Here is a 22,107-nt window from a genome sequence, read left to right as displayed (position 1 = left end):
CCCGCTGGCCTGCTCGCCCCTACTTTCCCTCCCCACTGTCCTGCTCATCCCCAACTGTCCCCCTGCTGGCTGGCTCACTCCAAACTGCCCCCCCTGCAGTCCTGATCACCTCCAACTGACCCCCACTGATGGCCTGCTTGTCCCCAACTGCCCCCCCTGCTGGTCTGCTTACCCCCAACAGCCCTGCCCCCCACCAGCCTGATCACCCACAACTGCCCTCCCCTCTTGGCCTCTAACTGCCTCTACCTCAGCCCTGCCACCATGGCTTTGTCCAGAAGAACATCTGGAAGGTCTCCCAAGCTAATTAGCATGTTACCCTTTTATTAGTATAGATGAATTATTTTCTAGAATGGGCATTTTATTACAGATGGTTTCCCATGGCATTTTTTCTAAAGAAGTAAAAATACAGAAGAGCCGCCACATTAGCAAAATTAAGAGAATAAGGAAGCATAAGCACTAGTTAAGCTATGCTCTTGGTGTTATATTCAATTCTGATCATAATCATTTGAAAACATATCAAAAAACTACATCATGACCAAATGATTAAAGGGATAAAGTTTAAAAAGTCTTCTGAGAAAAGAATCTATAATAATAAAAGCATAATATGCTAATTAGACCAGTCGTCTTTCCAGAAGACCTTCCAGACCAAGCCTGGGCTGCAGGGGCGGAAGCAGAGGTGGGGGCGGAGGCAGAGGCGGCTGCAGCTGCATGAGGGGGCCGAGCCCCGTGCACGAATTCGTGCATCGGCCTCTAGTAAACTGATAATACTTTATCTGGAAGACAATGAAGTTCTGCAAAGAAACTGCAGCAGACTGATTTTGCTTAGCTATAGGAGGAAATAAAAGCACACCGCTGGGTAGAAATACTATTGAAGGCAGGTTTTGGTTCCTAAACAATCTGAACAAAACAATGGGCTAAACTGACCTGTAAGAAAGGCACCTTAACCTGGAAGACTTTGAGAAATTTACAGTATCTGCTGTTCTTCCAAGAAAGTTGTCACTTTTATGCCAGAGTGAGAATTATTTGTATGCTTTGTATGTCAGCATTGGGCCACTGTGACTGGGGGGCACTTAGCTTGACTTGAGAGTAATTATCTTGCTCACTGGCTGGGAGGGAGGGTGTGAGGCAGAGGAGATAAATTCTGGGTTCTGGATTATTCATAGATTGCTGACTTTCTGGATTGCTTGTGCAAGCCCCTCCTTTTATTGATGTCCACCTTCTATTGACAGACATCTACCCTGGGAGAGAAATGAGATGAAACTCTCTTTCTTGTCATTGTAAAAAGCATTTGAATTCCTAAGGTGTGATAAGGCCTCCCAGCCATCCACAGTCAAGGTACACATTTTCATGGAGGATGTTCCCACTCTTGAATAAATTAAAACAATTTTTTTCTTTTAATTTAAACTTTCTTCTATAACTGTTTTCTTGTTACTTAAAAGCTAGTTTTTTTTGAAACTACTTCCAGAGCTTTTCAAGCTGTATATGTCCTTGGAATGAATTTATAAATTAGAATTGAGCCCGGCCAGTGTGACTCAGTGGTTTAGCATCGACCTATGAACCAGGAAGTCACAGTTTGATTCCAGGTGAGGCCACATGCCCGGGTTGTGGGCTTGATCCCCAGTACGGGGCGTGTAGGAGGCAGCCGATCAATGATTCTCTCTCATCATTGATGTTTCTTTCTTTCTTTTTTTTATTTTTAATATATTTTATTTTTTTTTTACAGAGAGGAAAGGAGAGGAATAGAGAGTTATAAACATCGATGAGAGAGAAACATCAATCAGCTGCCTCCTGCACGCCTCCTACTGGGGATGTGCCCACAACCAAGGTACATGCCCTTGACCGGAATTGAACCTGGGACCCTTCAGTCCACAGGCCGGCGCTCCATCCACTGAGCCAAACCAGCCAGGGCTCATCACTGATGTTTCTACCTCTCTCCTTCTCCCTTCCTCTCTGAATCAGTATGAATATATTTGAGAGAGAGAGAGAGAGAGAGAAAGAGAGAGAGAGACAGAGAGAGGAGTATATATGTTTGTAAGTAACAAAACATGTATTTGATGCTCTTAGAAAGTCTTATTTTCTTTCATTAAAACTTGTGCAGTATAGGGAACTCCGTAGATTCTTTTTTTTTTTTTCCGTAGATTCTCTTAATTCTCTCTGCCCCCGATCACCATGGCGATCACGGGGTAGCAAGCCAGCCTGCAACCCGCCCCGGGGGTCCAGGGGTGCTGGCTGGCCTGCGCCTTGGCTCTCTCTGCCCCCCATTACCATGGTGATCACGGGGTAGCAGGCCAGCCAGCACCCACAGCCCTAAGGGATCCAGGGGTGCTGGCTGGCCTGCGCCAGGTCTCTCTCTGCCCCCGATTGCCATTGCAATCATGGGGAAGCAGGCCAGCCGGGGCTCTCTCTGCTTCCAATCCACAATGCAATCACCGATCACCACCGCCTTTGCCCGCCCCCCACCTCTTGCCTGCCGCCTGGGTTCCTGATCCCTTTCGCCTCCCAGCATTGTGGCTACATATGCAAATTAACCTCCATCTTTGTTGGCGGTTAACCACCATCTTGGCTGGCAGTTAATTTGCATATCGCCCTGATTAGCCCATGGCAAGGGTAGCGGAGGTACGGCTAATTACCATGTTTCTCTTTTATTAGATAGGATAAAACAAGAATAAACATTGTTTCATGTACTAACAACTATAATCCTACTTTTGCCCACCCTTATATATTTACTAGAGAGGCCACTAATCCTTTTACTGAAAAGAAAAAATAATACATATAATTGGGACCATCTGGAAAAATCCAAGACACGTGATCTTCCTAACCAACAACAGTCAATCCTTAAAGTGCTATACTTCATTGACTCAATTAAACCATCATTTTAAAAAATGCACCGTGCCCTTGCCAGTTTGACTTAGTGGACAGAGCATTGGCCTGTGGACTAAAGGTCCCAGGTTTGATACTGGTCAAGGGCACATACAGGTTGCAGGCTTGATCCCCAGCCCTGGTGTGGGCACATCTGGGGGGCAATTAATCGATGTGTCTCTCTCATCAATGTTCCTCTCTGTCTTTTCACCTCCTTTCTGCTCTTTCTGAAAATCAATGGAAAAATATTCTTGAGTGAGGATTAACAATAAATAAATAGATAAATAAATAAGTAAAATAATAAATAAGTAAATGCACCATTATGGTATGTACTGCTAAGAAAAATAAAGTGGCCAATGAAAATAAGACTGTTTCTTATCACATCAACTGTAAGACACACTATGATTTCATAGTGGTTAAAATGTAAATGCAAATGGTATATTAGAAGAAATATATTTACTACGTTTCCAACATAGACATGAACTATAGCTCTTAGTTCTCTGACCAGTAAGGCTTTTTTCACAATGAGATGTTTACGGCTGTATTGCAGTTTATAAGGAAACCATCCCCATTGTTAAAGAATATGCAAATGAGTTTGCGAAGAAAAGCCTCAATGGAAACCGTGGTCTGCAATGGCAACTGTGGAACGCAGTGGCTGGTGTCCCCACCGTGACGGTGCAAGCTGTGGTGGCCTGTCCTTTGGGTCCAGCATTGGTGGCCTCAGTTGGCTGGTTTGGGGTTGACTTTGACTGTAGTCCTGGCTGCTGCTTGGCATCCGTTGTTTCTATCAATTTTCTCTGCTGGGTTCTACGCTTTCCCAAGAGCTCTGTGAGTTTCTTACCAACCCTTGAATAAATACCTTGTCTGCCTAAGTCAGCCAGACTTGCATCTAAGGACCTTGACTGATACCTCTGGATTCCAGCAATTTGTTAAACAGAGATAATTGATATAATTTAAGGTAAGTAGCAGTTCAGCCCTTCTAAGGACAGTTACCAATCCCTTCCACTTCTCTCTAAAATGACCATTTCCAAAAAAATATAATCCAGCCATATCCAACATTAACAAAAACAGTTGAACCATTCAGTGCCAAAAGCACACATGTACTCATTATTTTAGAACATAATTTATAAATTTATTAAAGGAATAAACTGCTTATTTTACAAAGGAATTAAATCACCAAAATATAATATGCTAAGAGTTACTATGATTCAGTGGAGAAGCTAGAAAGGAAAGGAATTCTGTAGTTATCATACCATATACTGTATAAGATACACGGTAGAAATTGACTCCAGTTAATAATAGGGTATGTCCATTTCATTCGTCTTACTACTGCTAGTGGCAATTAATTAATTTGATTGTCTGCTGATTTCTTTGTACTTATTTGCAAAGTTGCCCTACCCCATTTCATAATTTCAGAGCAATGTCAGCATATTCTTTTTTTTTTTTTTTCAAAGTCTTGTGGGGTGTTGCAGCTTCAGTGAGTGTACGTGCTGAATATTGTTCTCTTAAGAAATGCAGCTTTCAGCCGAAACCGGTTTGGCTCAGTGGATAGAGCGTCGGCCTGTGGACTGAAAGGTTGCAGGTTCGATTCCGGTCAAGGGCATGTACCTGGGTTGCGGGCACATCCCCAGTAGGAGGTGTGCAGGAGGCAGCTGATCGATGTTTCTCTCTCATCGATGTTTCTAGCTCTCTATCTCTCTCCCTTCCTCTCTGTAAAAAAATCAATAAAAATATATTAAAAAAAAAAAGAAATGCAGCTTTCAATAATATAAATGGTAATAATTGTAACACTAGCATGGTGTATCACTATGACCAGGCACTGTTCTAAGCATTTTTGTATAGTAACCTTACTCTGCATAAGAATTCCTCATTTTAGCCATAACCGGTTTTGCTCAGTGGGTAGAGCGTCAGCTTGCGGACTGGAGGGTCCCAGGTTCGATCCTGGTCAAGGGCATGTACTGTGGTTTCCGGCACATCCGGGGGGGGGGGGGTGTGGGAGGCAGCTGGTCGATGTTTCTGACTCTCTGTCCCTCTCCCCTCCTCTCTGTAAAAAATCAATAAAATATATTTAAAAAAAAAAAGAATTCCTCATTTTATACACAGGACACTACGGCACAGAACAGTTAATTTACTTGACTAATGGCACTGGCCAGTAGGTGGCAGAGCTGGGACTTGAACTCAGGTTGGCTCCAGAATTCCTGGGCTTAGTTGTTATCACAAGTTGTGCTCCGTAGGAAGTTACTTGTTTTTGCTACTAACTATATGCAGTGCATAGTAGACCTGCCAGAATCTGAAGTAGAAAAATTTCCTCTCCAAACCTGGCCAGTTTACATACTGAAGCTTCGATTTTTTTCTTTGCAATATGGAAATAATGATATTTTTCCTGCCTACCTCATAGGTTGCTGAGTAGAATTAAATAAAGCAATGGACGTGAAAGTGCATTGCAAAGTGTTATGTAAAGCGTTATCACATTAACTTTGAACAGGCATGAGTTAGGATGTGGCTTCAGCTGTGTGTGATGAAATGCTCTGTGAGTAAATTGGGTCACAGCTGGAAGATGGCAGAGCTTGGAATGGAACCCAGGGCTGCTCATATATAAAACCTGTGCTTCTAACTACACCACTGCACTCACCCCTCTGAGATTTGGTTACTATAATACTTGATGGTGCACCGTTGTTTTCCTGCGCAGATTCATTAAAGATGATGTAAACATAAACTGTTCTTCAAAAATGTCCCACAAAATTGTGTTTCTGGTAGGCCGAAGTCAGAAATTCCTACCTCCGACCTACAGACCGAACTAACAGAGAATAACAACTAAAGGTAGGTCAAGCGACAAAAATCTATAACGTGGGTGTCCAAGCAACCGGAAACACTTGGCGGAGGAAGATGTCTTTTTACCCTGGCAAGCTTGGGGACATTCCTGTCAGGCGCCTTTGAGACTCGGATGCGGAAGGCAGCTCAAATTCCCACACAAGACGGGGATGTTTATCAGTATGGGAACATTGTGAGGGTACTCAGAGGAGAGAATGATAACGGGTCTCCCTTTTCATTACAATAACTACTTCAAGCAAGATCTCTCCATTTTTGAGCAAAAGAAAAGGTTAAAAAATCAAACTGAAAAAAAAATTAAATAATAATGTTAGCACTCTCCCTCTTTCTCCTCTAGCAAATCTCTTGCAAGGAGTTATAAATTATTGTGCTATCCCTAAAATAGAAAATCTACAAATCAACCAATAAGTATTGGCCAAGCGTCTCCCTGCATGAGCCTGGAGTTAGCAGATTGCATGCTTGTAAAACTAACAGGTGAGGTCTTAGAAACCATTACATGACAGATTTGGTATCACTGAAGATAAATGTAATAAACTTCAAGAATGTAAGTTCCCTGATTAAAGAAAAAGAAGGATGAAAATGAAAAAGAAAGACATTGAGAAAGTCTGAGAACACAGAACCCAGTAAGGCTGGTGTCATTGACTACCAGTATATCATAATATATCTTAAGGATGATGTGCAAGACATTACTAGAATTTCCTTTTAATACATATTAAAATCCATCAATCTTTCACATAAAGTAAAAAATGAAGATAGTGAGTACCTAGGTCTAATACAGACCTTTTAATTTTAAAACGACAAATATATCTTTCCCTGGTCATGCTATTCCTCTGCCATTTATGCTTTTTTCCCCCCCATTCACTTCTTCATGAGTTGACTATATGAGGTTGGGGCTAGCACCATGGCAAGGGCTTGGCCTGTGAAGATAAATAAACTGTGGTACCTGCTGTCTAGACTCAGTATAATCATTTGATGAGTGACAATAACTATGATGCAGAAGACAGAAAGAAATTACTATCTCAGCTGAAACACAGGAAGTAGGCAGAGCCTAAGGTAAGGTGAGGTAAAGTAGTGAACCACTCTAACTTGGCAGTGTCTGCTCTGGCCCCACTTTTCCTGAGTCAGGGAGTAGTCAGACTGTTTCTCCTGTCATGCACTATGTCCTCTCCCGTTCCCCTCTGCTACCTCTCTTACTATCTTCTTTCCATTATAGTAAACAAAAGTCAAGCCAAAGGAGCTATTGGGTTGGCTTGGGGAAGGAGGCAAGGAAACCATTCTGGCACCTTGCTCTGCTGGGTCCCCTTTCTTGAGGCATGGGGGAAAGGAAGGGCTGGCTTTTGATAAAGTGAGGCTTCTGCTGCAGTCATGTGTGATCTGCAAAGGGTCCAGAGAGGCCATCCTCCTTACTTTCCGTTTTATAGCTGGGGACATTGAGGCTTAATGACTTACCTAAGGCCATACAGCCAATTCGTAGCATTGGTGGGACTAGGATTCAGATTTGACTTCCATGAAGGTTAGAATGGAGCAGTGGGACACTTCTAATACCCGCCCGTTTTGCTGAGGGAACCAGAGATGGAAATTCCACTACTACCTTCAGTAGCCTCTTCAAAATTATGTTCTTGACAATGAGGCAGTCATTAATTTCTGGTCCCTCAGAAAAAATGGAGAACAACTGATTAACCTAGTAATTCCACAGTCTTCTGTCCCTTAAGAAAAACCACGCCAAGTCCATCCCTAAAGTGCCTATTTTCATTAGCATTTTTGTTACTCTTCCCATTAGACTGACCCCTTTCTCTATATGCTTTTGAAAATGTGGCAACTCAATTTGAACCTAGAGCTCTAAGATTTGTTTGGGGAAATGACGTCCATGTGCTTTACTTTTTAATGTATCCTACTTTGACTTTTTGTTTTTGCTTGTTATAAATTTTCACAAAAAAAGTACATATTTTCAATGGGTCAGTCATGACTTGGAGAAATTTATATTATTGATTTAGTTCTCTCCTCCTCTTCTGTCTTCTTCTTACCGTTCCTCAGCTCCTCTCTAATGAGCAGGTGGTGGATACATGTCAAGAAAACTAATCGCCTTCTAACAGGATTTGGAATAGAATTAAGGCGGATCTTGGGCCCTCCCTGTTCCAGCTGTAGCAGCCCAAGGTCCATGACTGTTCAGAGATTAGCTGGTTGGCCACTGCACCCCACGGTATCACAGGGGCTGGATTCTCTTTTGGGACCCCAGGCAGTGAGTTTCCTGAGGGTTAGTACTCAAGCTTATCAGAGACAGAGCTTGGGTTTATGCTTGAAACCGGCCAACCCTCCCGAGACGCCCAGGGAGGCAAACACATCTCTTATTTTCAAGGTGATGACACTGGCCTAGAATGCCTCAAGGTCAACGAGTCCATCCTGCCAGACAAGTTCCTGTTGGTGGACGCCTCTGGACCTCTGACACGCTGCAGTGTGTCAAGCCGATGCGGCGGGGGGGGTCATCTGAAGGGCGACTTCTGAGTGCTGTCAACAGCCACCAGCAGCTCCAGTCTCACCAGGAGCTCGGGGACAAGTCTGCAGGTTCTCACCCCTCCCTTCCCAGCACAGGGCTCCCCCCGCCTCCGTCTCGCCTCCTCCTCTCCTGCAAGCCCAGCTCGCACCTTTTCTCGCTGCCCCCACCTGTGTGCGCGCAGAGACGGGCGGAGCCTGGGAGGCTCGTGACGTCACTCCTCGGCGGGGGGGCGGGGCAGTGGGAACCGCAGTGCAGCACCGAGGGGCGGGGCGAGGCGGGGCCTGGGCGCGTGACCCGGTGCGGGAGGCAGGAGCCCGGGGAAAGGTGTCGGGGGGCTGGGACCGGCCGAGTCCGGGGGCGGGGCGGGGCGTGGCCGGGCCCGGGCTGCGGGCGCCCTGCGAAGCTCTAAATCGGGTCACGTCCCTTTTCCCTCCCCGCCCCTTCTGCTCTTCCCACCTGGGCCTCTGCGTGGAGACGCGCACCTGGCAACCAGCGGCCGCGCCGCGCCGCGTCTCCGCCTCCTCTGCTCGGGCCGGGCGCCCGAGCCGGCCCCGCACGCCCCGAGCCAGTCCCCGGCGCCGCGCTCGCTGCAGGCGTCCTCGAGCGCTCGCTCGTTGATGCCGTTTTGGGGGTGACCTGGCGCGGTGGTCGCGCCTCCATGGTGGGCGCGTGTTCGTGACCGCGGCTCCGCAGGACGTGGAGTGTGGGGCTGTGGGGCGAAGGGAGGCCCGCCAGCGAGACCCTGCGCGCAGTTCGGGTTTGGGGGCGCAGGAGGCCGCCGCGGCCGAACGCGAGAGCGGGAGATGTTGGAGCTGAGGCACCGGGGAGTGTGCCCCGGCCCCGAGGGAGCAGTGGCGCCGCCACCCCCCGAGGGAGTGGCGGCCGGCGGCGACCACGAAGCCGAGAGCACCAGTGACAAAGTAAGTGGAGCCGCGGGAGGCGCACACCCACGCCCGCCCGGGTCCTGGTTTGGGCGGGTCGCTGGGAGCCGGGGTGGGGCCCGCGGACGGCAGGTGAGCTGTGGGCTGCCCGCCGCGCCTTCCCCTCGGCCTGGATTGTTGTCTCCTTGCTGGTGTGGGGCCCCGAACCCCGGACCCCGGTGGTGGTGCGTTCCCCGGGATGACCGCGGCCGCTGCCGGGTGATTCAACTTGACTACAATTGAGTTTCTTCCCGGTCCAGTCGCCGCCCTCCCTGGGGTCCCGGGGCCCGTGCTCGGGTCTGGAAGGAACCTGCAGGCACCCTAGTTTCCTGGTAGCCGCCAGCTCACACCTCCCTCGGTAGAGGAACGAAGTTAGCGCGGACTAAACTTAAGACCGACACCTTCGGCTCTAGCCTGTCATTGGATCCTGACGCTGGAGGCTAGGCTGCTCCTGCTCCCCCATCAGCACTTTCGTTTCCTCTGTCCTTTTTCAGGGTAATAGGTTTTGGAGGTTTCAGAGTAACCTACACGCGACACAACTGAATCCGCCTGTTTCCTTGGAGCCCACAGCAGGCAGTTCTCCTGCTGGTAGATTTCATTTGACCTGACGGGCTACGTCTTGAGGATTTTTAGCTCCCATTTCTATGGATTACCCTTGCTTCACATTTAAGAATAAGCAGATGTAATACCCCACTATTCTATTTAACGGTAGGAAAGGAGTCGAAGTTTAGTTTATTCATAAATACAGTGGTGCAGGTAGGAATATTTGGGGGCGGGGGGAGAGAAACAAACAAATGCAATGTTATGACCTTTTAGACTGGTGGTTTAGGTAATCAGGCCAGAGAATAAATTGTTTTACAAGACCTTCTGTGAATAAAATCTCATCTTATTTCTGAAGCTCAAAGCACTTAAACTCTTCCTAGAACCGTTCTTTTCTGCAAGCAGGTGTTGCAGTTTGAATTACAGAAGTGAGTTACAAGGTCAAGGCAATGGCCTTTGGAACTAGGGCCTGTTTCCTGATTCCCGTTCCTCTGGGTTGGACTGTTACTGAGACTTGCTGGCAATTCTGATTTGGGGAGGGTTCCACCTGGAACCCGATGTTGATGAACTTGACGTAACCCAAGTTACAGAGTCCTGGTAAGAACATACTGCATGATATCCTGAAATAATTAATTCAACAGTGATTTCAGGAATGACACTTTAGAATCAATGAGATGACATCTCCTTTATTTTTTTCCTACCTTTGATAGTTGATAGAACCAAATGAGAGTCTGTCATAGAACATACATGTCAAGGAATTACACAAACTGTAACAGTTGCCAGCCTCTGAAGGTTGATGTTACAAGGCTAGAAACAGTGGGCTGTGAGAATAGTCTTTGTGAAAACTGCCTTGGAAACTAGACCAAAAATAGAATTAATTAGGTTGGGATTTGTTGTGCTTCAGCTCTGGCTAGAACCAAGGAAATACCAGCTCCCCCTGTGTGGACTTCCTTAACTAGGAGAAGCGAACACGCTTTTAATAAGAGAAAACATGTTCAGGAAGCCATGCATACAATAACTTTTGAATTAACTTAGTTTCTTAACACCCTGATACATTTGAAATGGAAACTATTTCTAGGGTTGGTTTGACTCATTAGAACTATTGTCTCTGTGACTAGGTTACCTTGCTGCGTATTTGTTTCTTTATAAAAGCCGCACTGTAGATTTTCATCAACACGGACCCAGCTGTATTTTGTTTTCTGAGAGTGGACATTGCCATGTGTAACCTCTTAGGATTTCTTAGGCAAGGATGAGCATTGGCACATTGTGTCTAAAATATTGCTATACCTGTAGCGTTCACCACCAGGAACTCTTGTCTTGGCAGGCGTTGAGACATTGAACTCTATCCTCCGTCTGCGCTTTCTTATCAGGGTGTATATTTGAATGCATCTGTATTTCCAGGTCAAGGGCTATTTTAAAATCAGTTTGCACATCAGAGGCTGGTTAATATTTGGACCATTTAAGCTCTTTAAGTGCCTTCTCTGTTCAAGTTGCGGTAAAGGCAAAACACTTGGGGAATTCATGAAAGTGGTGGAGGAGGTATTCTGTGATTATACTAGTATTCTGTGATTCTAGTACACTCCCATGCCATTTTGTAGTCTTTTTATAATGGTGTTACTAACATGACATTCTCATTGTTTAGGACCAAGAGACTTAAGCTGAGAGAGGCTCTGTGCTTAGGGGAATTAACAGATGGAAAGTGCTTCTTACCTGCAAGGGAATGTTTGCTATGTTAAATGCTGGATAAATATTTGAAAGATGACAAGACCACCCCTTCAAGGACTCCCCCCACCCCCCACCCCCATTCCTGCCACCCCCCTCCCCAGGAGACTTATATGAGTTGGATTTACTAGAAGAATGATCAAGGTTCATAGACTACATGGAGACAGCAGGAAAAGCTTTTGAAGGGGAGGTGAGGGTTGCACTTGGAATTGAAAGGTGCTTGGGGACTCACCAGGTAGACAGTGTTGGGGAAGGACATTGGGCATGTGGAGCAAAGGGCATGTGGAGCTGTTTCTTGAGTCAGTATTCTTGGCACAGGGCCCTGAAATTAGTTTAGTAATCCTGGAGCATATGCTGTGCATTCTTGGGAAGTGGGGTTTGGGGGTTGGGAGCTTGAGACTCGTGGAGGTTAGCCTTTAGTCCGTGGACTGTAGAAAGCCACTGAAAAGTGTTTACAAAGGCATTAGCTTATCACTCAGCAGCCGTCTGGAGAAAGTGTTGGAAGGGGAGAGGCCTGTTGCAAAGAAACCAGATAGTTGGGTATTGCAAGTGCTATAGGTATGAAATGATGAGGGCCTGGAGTGAGTCTAGTAGGGGTAGGGGCATAGAGGTTGGGAGAAAGGATGCATATTTTAGATCATGCAGATAGGACCTAGACTAGGGCAATCAAAGTAAGACTAATTAAAGAAGAGCCTGCCAGGAGACACATTGTAATCCATGCCTTAAGAGTCTTTTAGGAAAGAAGCAAAAATTATTGGGCAGTTTTGTAGGCAAGGATGAGTTGGATTGGACAGGGTGTGCCATTCTCTAAAATAGAGAGGTGATTCAAGGTGGTGATGGGAACTGAAATGAAAGGTCGAAAGGTCAGGTGTGGAGATGTCAACTTTTTTTTTTAATTGATTTTTTTTTTAGAGAGGGGAATTTAGAGAGAGAGAGAGAAATATCGATCTGTTGTCCCACTTATCTGTGCATTCATTGTTTGATTCCTGTATGTGCCCTGACTGGGGATCAAACCCACAACCTTGGCTTATGGGGTTAACGCTCCAGAAATGTCAACTTTTGAGTGGGATAAAGAGGGGATAGAGTTGAAGACAGAGCCCTGGGAGGTGCCCATGTGTAGAGTAGGGTTGAAAATGTAGGGAAGGAACCAAGATTATGAGGTCCTGGGAGCAGGGGAGGAGGGTTGCGTAGAGGATGTCATCAATAGTATTTAAATAAGGGTGAGGTAGAACACCGAGTTCAGCAAAGATCTTAGTAGAAGCCAGGTTCTAAGTTGAGGAATGTGAGAGGTAAAATACTGGTGGTTATTGTCAGGCAGTTCCAGCAAAGGGGAACGCAGAATAGAGGCTAAAAAGGACTGGAGGATCAAGTGAAAGTTTCCTTTTTCATGGGAGGGAAGATAGGCATTTGGATGAAAGAAGTCAAGAGGGAGTGAAGATGCTGACAAGGATGGGCAGGCCCTAGAAAAAAGAAAGCAGACATGGTGTGGAGAATACAGATGATTGGGGTATCCAAGGAAAGGAATGAAGGCATGGAGGGTAGATGCAGAAACATTTTGAAAAGCAAAAGAGGGAAGATCAAAGTATTTGATGCTTTCAATTTTCTCAATAAAGTGGGATCTCAGAACCATAGAGCTGCAAGGGATCTTAGAAACAGTGTAGCCCAATCCTATATATTTAAAAATTATAAACTTGCTTTAGAATGTGGTTGTTATTGCCCAAGATGACCTACAGCAAGTGGCCAAGCTGGAACTAGAACTCATCTATCAGGGAGTGTCATTTAGGGAGTGTAATATGAAGTGATCAAGAGGCAACTAGTCCTTACCTCAGTAGCAGTAATAGTCTTAATAGTTGATGCTTGTCGTGATTTGGAGTTCTTAGAGTATACTTGCACATCTTACTTTATTTGTTCCTCATAACAACCCTATGTGTTAGGAATATCCCTCATTTAGTTGCTGAAAATATGAAAGGCACTGGGAATGATTTTGGTCCAGGAATTCCAGGTCAAGGGTGCTAAAGGAATGATGGAGTCAGTGAGGCTGGGATTGAAGTGGCTGACCACAAGTTAGGGTGGACAGGGAAGAGGACTGAAGCCCAAATTGGGTCATTGGAACTCTGGATGGATTGAGAGGTCTGAGCAATTGCATGTGAAGCTAACACCTGATTTACTGGACCAGTGTGGGAGAAAAGGAGGTACCCATGGAAGTTGTGGCCAGTAAAGGGAAGCACACATTGGAAAGAACAGTGTCTCTGCTCTGCTTGTATGTGGGGTTTGGTTTGTGAGGTTGAAGGTGAAAGAATCCGAAAGTCAGTTAATTTCTGCCCTTACCCATTTGAGATATGTGTAGTTTCTTTCATAAATACTCTAATATTTTTAATACACATTTTTAATTTTTGAACTTGTGTTTCTGTAAATTCTTAATTTTGGAACACCTCACTATGGGTTGTCTTGGTGTCACCTGTAAGTGTAATAAACATTTTCTATACATTTTTATATAAATCTAGGCCATTATACAATGGTAATATTTAGGTCTAGACTTCTAGATATCATTTTGGCTGATACTTCTGAATTGTTTATTGGTAGTATTAGCACCTAAATAACTTTCCATGATTCTTTTGTCATTGCAGCATATTCATTTTATTACTTAACAATATGTTTTGAATGCTGGTGCTCCAAATATTGCCAACCGACCAGTTGATAAGACAAAGTTGAGTTTATGGCTTCGGCTGGTGAGGGAGAACACCTGGACAGAGCTTTGGCAGAATCTTGGAGGGAGAAGGGCAAGGCTGGATTTCATTGAGAATTGGAATAAAATTATTGATTCTTTCAGTGCAGAGACTTGCTTAGGATTAGTTATGGATCACAATATAACCGTCTTGGATTGATGGCAATAGCCAGGCAAGGATTTTGACTGCAGGGGGTCCTCAAACTTTTTAAACAGGGGGCCAGTTCACTGTCTCTCAGACCGTTGGAGGGCCGGACTATAGTTTAAAAAAAAAAAAAAACTATGAACAAATTCCTATGCACACTGCACATATCTTATTTTGAAGTAAACAAACAAAACGGGAACAAATACAATGTTTGTATTTGCATGTGGCCCGGGGACCGTAGTTTGAGGACCCCTGATTTTGAGTCTTTGGAGGAAAGTTGCTGCTTCCTATAGAGAGTAGATTTGTCTTTCACAAATTCTTGTGGATGAACCATGAGCTCCAGATCTAGACTCCAGGGATAGTAAAGTTATGCTAACAAGTCAGTCAAATTCTAGTCATGTTAATTTAGGCCAGTGATGGCGAACCTATGACACGCGAACTCATTTTTTTGGTTGATTTTTCTTTGTTAAATGGCATTTAAATATATAAAATAAATATCAAAAATATAAGTCTTTGTTTTACTATGGTTGCAAAGATCAAAAAATTTCTATATGTGACACGGCACCAGAGTTAAGTTAGGGTTTTTCAAAATGCTGACATGCCAAGCTCAAAAGGTTCGCCATCACTGATTAGGCGGTAAATTGTGTGAGGGTGGATCATACGTTTCTTTCTCAGGTCTTTCAAGTATGTTTTATGGCATACTTGAGACTTCTAAAGAATATTCTGGTGTGTTACCATATGAGTTTTTACTTACTGTTTGTGACTTTAAGTTTAAAACACTTTATTTTCTTAAAACTTTGAGAGATTTTACTATAGGATGCCATTAGCTATATCAAGCTTTGGATGCAATACACTTTCTGATGAAAACAATATTTTATTTGTCATAAATGTGCTAGGGAAAATTTGGAAAACTTAAAGTGGTACTATTCCGGAAGATTACCTCATAAAGAAAAATTATAAAATATATTTGTATAGTATGATTATTCTTTGTATTTATGTTTATAGTTATATTTTATTGATTTTTTAAAAACAGACTTTCACATGTTTTTTTCATGGTTAGCACAGCTAAATACTAAGGTTCTGTGTGTTTATTTTCCTTTAACTATTCTGCATTTGGGGGTGTCTTTTTAAAAGAAATGTATGTCTTAGCCTGGCCGGTGTGGCTCAGTGGTTGAGAGGAGGTCAACCACTATGAATCAGGAGGTCACCATTTGATTCCTGGTTGGGGCACATGCCTGGGTTGCGGGCTCAATCTCATCATTGATGTTTCTCTCCCCCTTTCCTTTCCTCTTTCTCTAAATCAATAAAAAATACATTTAAAAAATAAAAAGAAAAGAAATGCATGCTTTAATTCAGGATAAAGAAAATAGGACATTTAAAATTTACAGGCTTTTTGTGAGGCTTGACTTGGCTCTGTGCATTCGGTAAGGGTTTATTGGGTGCCTGTTGTATTTGAAGTTCTGATTGGATGTCACGTTTTCTTGTGGCTCTTTCTACATTTGAGAAAAGGGGTGAGGCCAGGATTTATTTGTTGCTCAACAACTGCAAGGCATTAAACAAAAAAAAATGAACTTTTTAAAAGAAGGAGTTTATTAGGCCATTGCTTGCAAAAATAGGAGGACTGGTCTTGGGGCATGTGGCCTAAACCAACAGCAGCATGGCAACATATCCATCCATGTCCATGGTCTGGGAGTTGGCAAGTATTCTTATGCATCACAAAGGGGGTAGGGAGAAAAAGGAGGTCATCTGACAGAATTTACATGAGCTGTAGGCACAGGGGTGGGAGAAGGGGAAGCGGGCGGGACCAAGTCTGGGATAGGCACAGGGTCTGCATGAAGAAGGGGCCGCTCCTGTGGACGGGCTGGGGCAGCAGCCGGAGGCCGACGTGTAAACAGGCGGAGGCCCCTGGTTACATGGTGCCTGGCTAACATAGTCCGTGGAAACAGCCACCTGGAATTTATTCTAAATTCTAGCAGATACGCAGGGATATGAGCAGTCTTATATCAGAGCTGGCCCACAGCTATTAACAAGCTAACTCTTCTGTCTCTATCTCTCTTTAATGGTCGCTTTAATTTTAATTTTGTACATCTCAGAATTTTTTCCTTGTCAGTGGAGTAAAGATAATAAACTAATGTATAGTGTGTAAAATACATGTACATCATACCAATTTGAATCTATTTATAACAATTGTGTAGACAAGGGAAATAGGCTTAGTTTACACCTGAGAAAAAGGTTTGAAAATTGTTGATATAAAAGTTGTGAGTTTATTTGAGTCAAACTGATGACAATTGCTGGGAAGCAAAATCTCAGTGGATCGAGAAAATGCTCCAGAGAATGGCAGTTTTGCAGCTTATTTTTACATTAGAATCAAAGGACAAGACATAAAGGGGTAACATGAAATCCATTAGTGATAGATTGGTGGGGGGGGGGGGCAGAGGGGAGAAAGCAAAGGTGAGGAAATCTCTGGGATTGGACACAAAATGAAAAAATAGACCATATATATATTTTTAACATTGGTAGTGTAGGATAGTTAATAATTAACATGGTAACAATAACACTGAAGGGGTTCTGTGGTCTCCTCTCATGGGAGATTGTGTAGGAGGGGTCTGGAAAAGGCAATTTACCCTGACATTCTAAAGGTATCCTATATAACAAAAGGGTAATATGCAAATTGACCAAATGGCCTATCGACCGGTCGCTATGATGTGCACTGGCCACCAGGGGGCAGACGCTCAACGCAGGAGCTGCCCCCCTGGGGGTCAGTGCGCTCCCACAGGGGGAGCGCCGCTCAGCCACAAGGCAGGCTGACTGCTGCAAGCTCAGCAGCAGTGGCAGGAGCCTCTCCCGCCTCCGCAGCAGTGCTAAGGATGTCTGACTGCAGCTTAGGTCTGCTTCCTGTGGGGAGAGGACCTAAGCCACCAGTCAGACATCCCCCGAGGGCTCCCGGACTGCTAAAGGGCGCAGGCCAGGCTGAGGGGGTCCCCGCCCCAGTGCACGAATGTCATGCACCGGACCTTTAGTGTTGACATAAATGCAAAATGACAGTAGACAGGCTCAGTTAAGGTAAAGTTGACCTTTGTCAGGGAAATACTGGCCTAGGACCTGACTGCCTGCCATGACTCACGTTCCGTTAGGAAGTGTTCATTTCAGACCATCCTATGTGGTTATTGTAAGTCTCCGAGTTTGTAGGGCCCGCTATGCAGCCTCCCTAAGCTTGTCAGGTTTAAGTATGTGGCTCCTTTTTTGTCCATAAAACCAAAGACTTCCTTTCCTAGGTTCACACAGTATTTAGAGCTGGGATTTACCCTAAAATTTCTGACAAAAGTGATATATAAGAGAAAGTAGGTATGTGGTACTAAATTTATAAAATTAATTAAAATATTTACTTAGGAACTTTTTTTTTTTTTAACAGTTACTATTTTGTGTGATTTTTGAACTATTTTGGCCTTTATGAATTTGGCTAGAAACTTTTAGGTGAATACTTGTAATTCTGTGATTTTAGGCACTCGGATTTAAATCAAACAAAATTGTTTCTAGTATTCCCTTGCTTATTTTATAATTGGTTGGGAAAATAAATCATTGGTTTTTATTTTATAGCTGCTCACATTTCGATTCATTTGGTTGGGAGATGTTTCATAACCTATTAAATGAGAATGATGTCACATTTTGAAGGGACTCCAGAAAAGCAGAGGAACCGATTTCATTAATGACCAATTGGGCTGTTGATCATTCCTGAGGCATGCCAAGTTTAGTTGTCTTACTAAATATTGACTTATTTTCTTATTCGCAAGGAGAGGCGAGAGTTACTTTTCACATCATGTCTTTGAATGTTTGCTGAAGACTTTGTGAGAACTATCAAGATTTTAAGCTTTCTTTTCTTTTTTAAAAAATATGTGTTTTTATTGAGTTCAGAGAGGGAGAGAGAGGGAGAGAGAAAAACATCGATGATGAGAGAGAATCATTGATCAGCTGTCTCCTGCACTCCCCAAACTGGGGATTGAGCCTGCAACCTGGGCATGTACCCTGACCATGAATCAAATTCTGACCTCCTGGTTCTTAGGTTGACGCTCGACCACTGACTGGGCTAAGCTTCTTGTAAACAGAAAATTGGAGTGCACAGGAAGGGAGAAACAAGAGTCCACTAGAGTGTGAGGGGCTCTCCCCTGTGGAAATTTAAAGCTGCTTTTTGCAAACTTGGTGGCTAGGAAAGCAGTGTTGTACTTCTGTTTCCTGGCTATGCCTGCAATTCCCTTTTATTTGCCAGGACCCTGGCCAACTATCTAAGAGCTTTATGAAAGGCTGGGGAAGCCACTCTGACTTCATCATCTGGCTGGCTCAGGTGGGGCTGAGCACCTTGGTGGTTAAGACAGGGCTCACTGCCACCTTTCTGCTCCAAGCATGTTATTTGAAAACAGTGTAGTGCCATGGGGCAGCAAATGTTTGCTAAGCCTAGCTGAGTCCTACCATTTTACCTTGAAGTTTAAAAATCGAGATCTAGAAAATAAAACTAGCCTCTTTCAAGGTTTTGGTTTTTATTTTATTTTCACAACACCCTACTGTGTTTTACATGAAATGTTTCTGGGTTGAGGCTTTAAACACCTCTGGGACACCACTCAGGTAGAATTCAGTGTACGCCATAGTAGTACTTAAAATAATTTATATTGCTGTTAATAAATATGGAATCAGTACAAAAGGCTCATAATACAAGGAACCCCTTAGGCACCTAGGTTATCAGAGCTTAAATATTTTTAAATATATTTTTATTGATTTCAGAGAGGAAGAGAGAGAGAGAGAGAGAGAGAGAGAGAGAGAGAGAGAGAAAGAAACATCAATGAGAGGGAGAATATTGATCAGCTGCCTCCCGCATGCCCCCTACTGGCGATTGAGCTCAAAACCCCGGCATATGCTCTGACCTGAAATCAAACCATGACCTCCTGATTCATAGGTGAGTGCTCAACCACTGAGCTACACTGGCCAGGGCACAGGTTGAATTTTATTCTCAAGATTTCTTTCCCTTCTTGATAGGTTTATAACTATTTTATATCCACAAACAGTGTATTGGTAAGCTTTGAATTTTTTTCTGAGCTTTTTACTGTAAAAGTTTTTAATAACAGAAAAATTAAAAGGGTAGTACAATGATTATCAGTACATCCAGCACTTAGATTTAACAACTGTGAAGAATTTGCCAAATTTGCTTTACCTTGCCATATATGTATATGCACATATTTTATTGAAGAATCATTTGAAAATAAGTTTCAGACCTCCTAGTCCTTCTCTCCTAATATTAAATGATGCATCTTAAAGACATTTTCCTATAGAATCACAGTGCCATTATCATATCTAAAAAAAATTAACTGTAACTTTCTTATCTACAAACAATCTATATTCTGATTTTCCCTATTGCTGCCAAAGTGTCTATTACCGATTCCTTCCTTTCCCCCAAACTAAGATCAGGTCAGAGTTCAGACATTGCAGGTTTAATCATTCTTAGTTCATATACTCGTTTTTCCCTCTGAAGGGGGGTCCCGCAGAAGAGCAGTAAGCATTATGTCTTTCAGCCCTGAAAAAGGGATGGAGAGCCAGCTCTAATGAAATCTTGATAAAATGCAATTTTGTGATGACAGTAATATTTCACAATGGTCTATAACTCTTCAAATTTCTAAGTTCTGTTGTATATCCCATGGATTTTGCCTTCAGGGGTCTTTTTTTTCTTTTTTGGGGGGTGGAGGGGTTCTTTTCCCCCCTCTCTTTATTGATTAAGGTATTACATATGTGTCCTTATCCCCCTCTTAACCACCCACCCCCCCACTCATGCCCTCACCCCCCTGTTGTCTTTGTCCATTAGTTAGGTTTATATGCATGCATACAAGTCCTTTGGTTAATCTCTCCCTCTTACCCCCACACTCCCCTACCTTCCCTCTGAAGATTGACAGTCTGACCAATGCTTCTCTGTCTCTGGATCTGTTTTTTTTCATCAGTTTATGTTGTTCATTATATTCCACAAATGAGTGAGATTATGTGATATTTATCTTTCTCTGATTGGCTTATTTCACTTAACATAATGCTCTCCAATTCCATCCATGCTGTTGCAAATGGTAAGAATTCCTTCACTTTTATAGCAGCATAGTATTCCATTGTGTAAGTGTACCACAGTGTTTTAGTCCACTAATCTGATGATGGGCACTTAGGCTGTTTCCAAATCTTAGCTATGGTGAATTGTGCGGCTATGAACCTAGGGGTGCATATATCCTTTCTGATTGGTGTTTTTAGTTTCTTGGGATATATTCCTAGAAGTGGGATCACTGGGTCAAATGGGAGTTCCATTTTTAGTTTTTTTGAGGAAACTCCATACTGTTCTCCACAGTGGCTGCACCAGTCTGCATTCCCACCAGCAGTGCACAAGGGTTCCTTTTTCTCTGCATCCTCGCCAGCACTTGTCATTTGTTGATTTGTTGATGATAGCCATTCTGACAGGTGTAAGATGGTACCACATTGTCGTTTTGATTTGCATCTCTCCGATGATTAGTGACTTTGAGCATGTTTTCATATGTCTCTTGACGTTCCTTATGTCCTCTTTGAAAAAGTATCTATTTAGGTGTATGGCATTTTACACGCCAATAGTGAGCTTACAGAGAGATTAAAAAATCGATCTCATTTACCATCGCACCAAAAAAATTAAGACACCTAGGCATAAACTTAACTAAGGAGGTAAAACACCTGTACTTGGAAAACTACAGGACACTGAAAAAAGAGATAGAAAGGCATAAACAGATGGAAGAACATACCATGTTCATGAATTGGTAGAATCAGCATCATTAAAATGTCCATACTACCCAAAGCAATCTATAGATTCAGTGCACTCCCCATTAAAATACCAACAGCATATTTCACAGACCTAGGACAAACTCTCCAAAAATTCATCTGGAATTAAAAAAAAAAAAGACCTTGAATAGCTACAGCAATCCTGAGAAAGAACAAAGTAGGAGGGACCTCACTACCAGATATCAAGCTGTATTACAAAGCCACTGTTCTCAAAGTTGCCTGATACTGGCACAAGAACAGACATATAGACCAGTGGAATAGAATAAAGAACCCAGAAATCAACCCAAACCACTATGCTCAATTAATATTTGACAAAGGAGGCAAAAACATACAATTGAGTCAAGATAGTCTCTTTAATAAATGGTATTAGGAAAATTGGACAGATACATGCAAAAAAATGAAACTAGACCACCAACGTACACCATACACAAAAATAAACTCAAAATGGATAAAGGACTTAAATGTAAGATGGGAAACCATAAAAATATTAGAGGAATCCACAGGCAGCAAAATCTCAGACATATGCTGAAGCAATATCTTCACCGATATAGCTCCTAGGGCAGTGGACACTAAAGAAAAAATAAACAAATGGGACTACATCTGTACAGCAAAAGAAACCATCAACATAACAACAAGAAAGCCCACTGTATGGGAGAACATATTTGCCAATGTTATTTCCAATAAGAGTTTAATCTCCAACATTTACAGGGAACTCATACAACTTAATAAAAGGAAGATAACCCAATCAAAAAATGGGCAACGGACCTAAATAGATACTTTTCGAAGGAGGCCATAAGGAAGGCCAAGAGACATATGAAAACATGCTCAAAGTCACTAATCAGCCTTCAGGGATCTTTCTTCCTAATTTGGAATTTAACACTTACAATAATGAAGCCATAAGACATAGTATGGTTTTAATGTATCATAGAATTGGATGTCACTGGAGGAAGATCAGGAGGAGCCCCATGGCCATGTTCCTGTCTTTTCAGCATCCAGTATTTGGAAACACCTCCTTCCTCTTCTCCTGGCCACTGGCTCCTGTCACTGTTCA

At 43.3% G+C, this 22,107-nt stretch overlaps 1 protein-coding gene across 1 annotated transcript in view; it reads left to right on the top strand.

The window, feature by feature from the left end:
* Positions 1-8,541: 8,541 nt before the first annotated feature.
* Positions 8,542-22,107, top strand: part of CDS1 (CDP-diacylglycerol synthase 1) — a 62,278-nt gene continuing 48,712 nt past the window's right edge. Inside the window, exon 1 of the mRNA XM_059666375.1 lies at positions 8,542-9,102. Within this exon, the coding sequence (XP_059522358.1) occupies positions 8,986-9,102 (117 nt within the window). The 5' untranslated portion in view covers positions 8,542-8,985. The remainder of the gene's footprint in view (positions 9,103-22,107) is intronic.

The sequence above is a fragment of the Myotis daubentonii genome, chromosome 1 (assembly GCF_963259705.1).
Source record: "Myotis daubentonii chromosome 1, mMyoDau2.1, whole genome shotgun sequence".
Lineage (NCBI taxonomy): Eukaryota > Metazoa > Chordata > Mammalia > Chiroptera > Vespertilionidae > Myotis > Myotis daubentonii.
The sequence above is the reverse complement of the archived record's forward strand: the minus strand, read 5'-3'. Positions and strand labels throughout refer to the sequence as shown.